Here is a 1,848-nt window from a genome sequence, read left to right as displayed (position 1 = left end):
AAAAAGGGGTGATTTGTACACTTTTAGTATTCCAAATGCAATTTCATGTGCGAAAAGATATGTTAACGACCAAAAGTTTTATTTTGTTGTGTAAAAAACTTTTCATTCAGAAATTGAAAAGTACCTGGAAGTGACAGATGAATGTAAGAAACTATTTGACCAGTCAAAAGATCCAATAGTTGTCATTTTACAACAAAATCAAGGTGGATTTGTTGACTTGGAAGACCATTTGCAAAACTCACTTGCACCTTATCGTATTATAGAATCAGAAGTTGCAATGAGAATAGACAAAAGTAGTGAACGTGTTATAAGGTTCAGAGTGGGCTCTGGTTTAATAGACCCCGAGACATTAGAACCAAGAGTCCCTGACGTCAATGGAACTTATGAAGGCCCACTTGGTCCTTGGTATGATTCTCCAGAAACAGACTTATTTGGTGATGTCAAGTTTGTGAGAACACAAAAATCGTTATTTAAAAAACATTATGAAATGAAGTACAATATGACGAATGTAAGAAACCCGAATGAAATTATTATTTTCACTGACCAATTCTGTTTCTCTGCTTGTAACGCGTTTGCTAAACAATTCAGAGAGAAAAACTCGGGTATTTTGGTCGCATATTCTGGCCTCGTTCAATCAGATTTAAGAGATGTTGGACAAAGTCCCACCGTTGTTATTCAAGACTCTTTGATTCATGGAAATAACGAAACTGTGCTGTTGGAACACGGAATGACTCTTTCAATATCTTTTGCCCCGAATTACCCACTCAACAGAACACACAAAACAGTACCAGATGAATTTATTGTACATCAACCAAATGAATACGCATTACTTGAATTTTATGAAGAAACAGAAGAATCATTAATTTCATTTTTGAATGAAGCACAAATCGTGTATGAAAAATACAAAGAGTTTTGTGTTGATGGCATGGTTCTATATGAAAAAAGCTGTATTGGAAATAAAAATAGTGTTGGCGGGTATAAATGCAAAAATGGGAAATATGACAGGAGTAAATGTGTACTTGTTGGATGCAAAAATGGAATAGAGCTCAATCAAACAACTGGTTTTTGTGGTGATGACAAAAACGAAGATTTCATCAATGGAGCTGTCACAACTTTGGTGTCACTATTTGTACTCGTCTTTTTGTTGTTCTAAACAAATATCTTTTATTGAGTTAAATATTTAAATATCTAATCATGACAATTACAATTATTTTTATAAAGATTTAATTTAGACAATATCAAGAGACAAAGAGAATGATTCATGATATTCAGATTAAAAAAATTGGCCAAAAACGTGAAGAAACAAAACCAAAGAAATGAAGATGCAAATAATTAAATATAATCCAGCTTTATTTACAGTTTCCTTCACTCGGTTTTCAATAGCCACCACTTAAAATAATTTGTTCGTCAAAAAAATAAAAAAATTATCAAAAAATAAACGGTTTTGTCATGTGTATAATTTGGACTTGACGAAAAAATAATTTACTAACCATTTAAAATAATTAGGTCAGTCAAAATTATAAAACAAAATTCATAAAATAAACCAAATTTAAATTATTTATTTTTTCATTAAAAATAAACAGCCGTCACAAATTTAACTGGTTCCATCATTTAGAATAATATAGATTATTTTGTAATTATTTAATAAAAAATAAACAACTAATAATATAAATGAGAAGAGCATCTGCTGATTATATTGATGTAAGAGATCCGAACGCAAGTGCCAATTATATAAACAACGCCCCAAACCCACTTCAAGGTGCACCACTCGAAACTCAGCCTTCAGAACCTTTCATATCACCTTCTGAATTAAAAAAACCAAGAGGACGACCAAAAAAATGGACCACA

The 1,848-nt window shown here is 31.5% G+C and overlaps 1 protein-coding gene across 1 annotated transcript; it reads left to right on the top strand.

Annotated features, from left to right (window-relative positions):
* Positions 1-35: 35 nt before the first annotated feature.
* Positions 36-1,394, top strand: EIN_068170 (hypothetical protein; the record flags this gene model as incomplete). Its single annotated transcript, XM_004182841.1, has 3 exons — positions 36-75; positions 111-1,143; positions 1,301-1,394. 3 exons carry the CDS (start codon positions 36-38, stop codon positions 1,392-1,394), a joined length of 1,167 nt encoding a protein of 388 aa, XP_004182889.1.
* Positions 1,395-1,848: the final 454 nt, after the last annotated feature.

The sequence above is a fragment of the Entamoeba invadens genome (assembly GCF_000330505.1).
Source record: "Entamoeba invadens IP1 unplaced genomic scaffold scaff_1105074726193, whole genome shotgun sequence".
NCBI lineage: Eukaryota > Evosea > Mastigamoebida > Endamoebidae > Entamoeba > Entamoeba invadens.
Note: the sequence above shows the minus strand (reverse complement) of the source record. Positions and strands in the feature narration are given on the sequence as shown.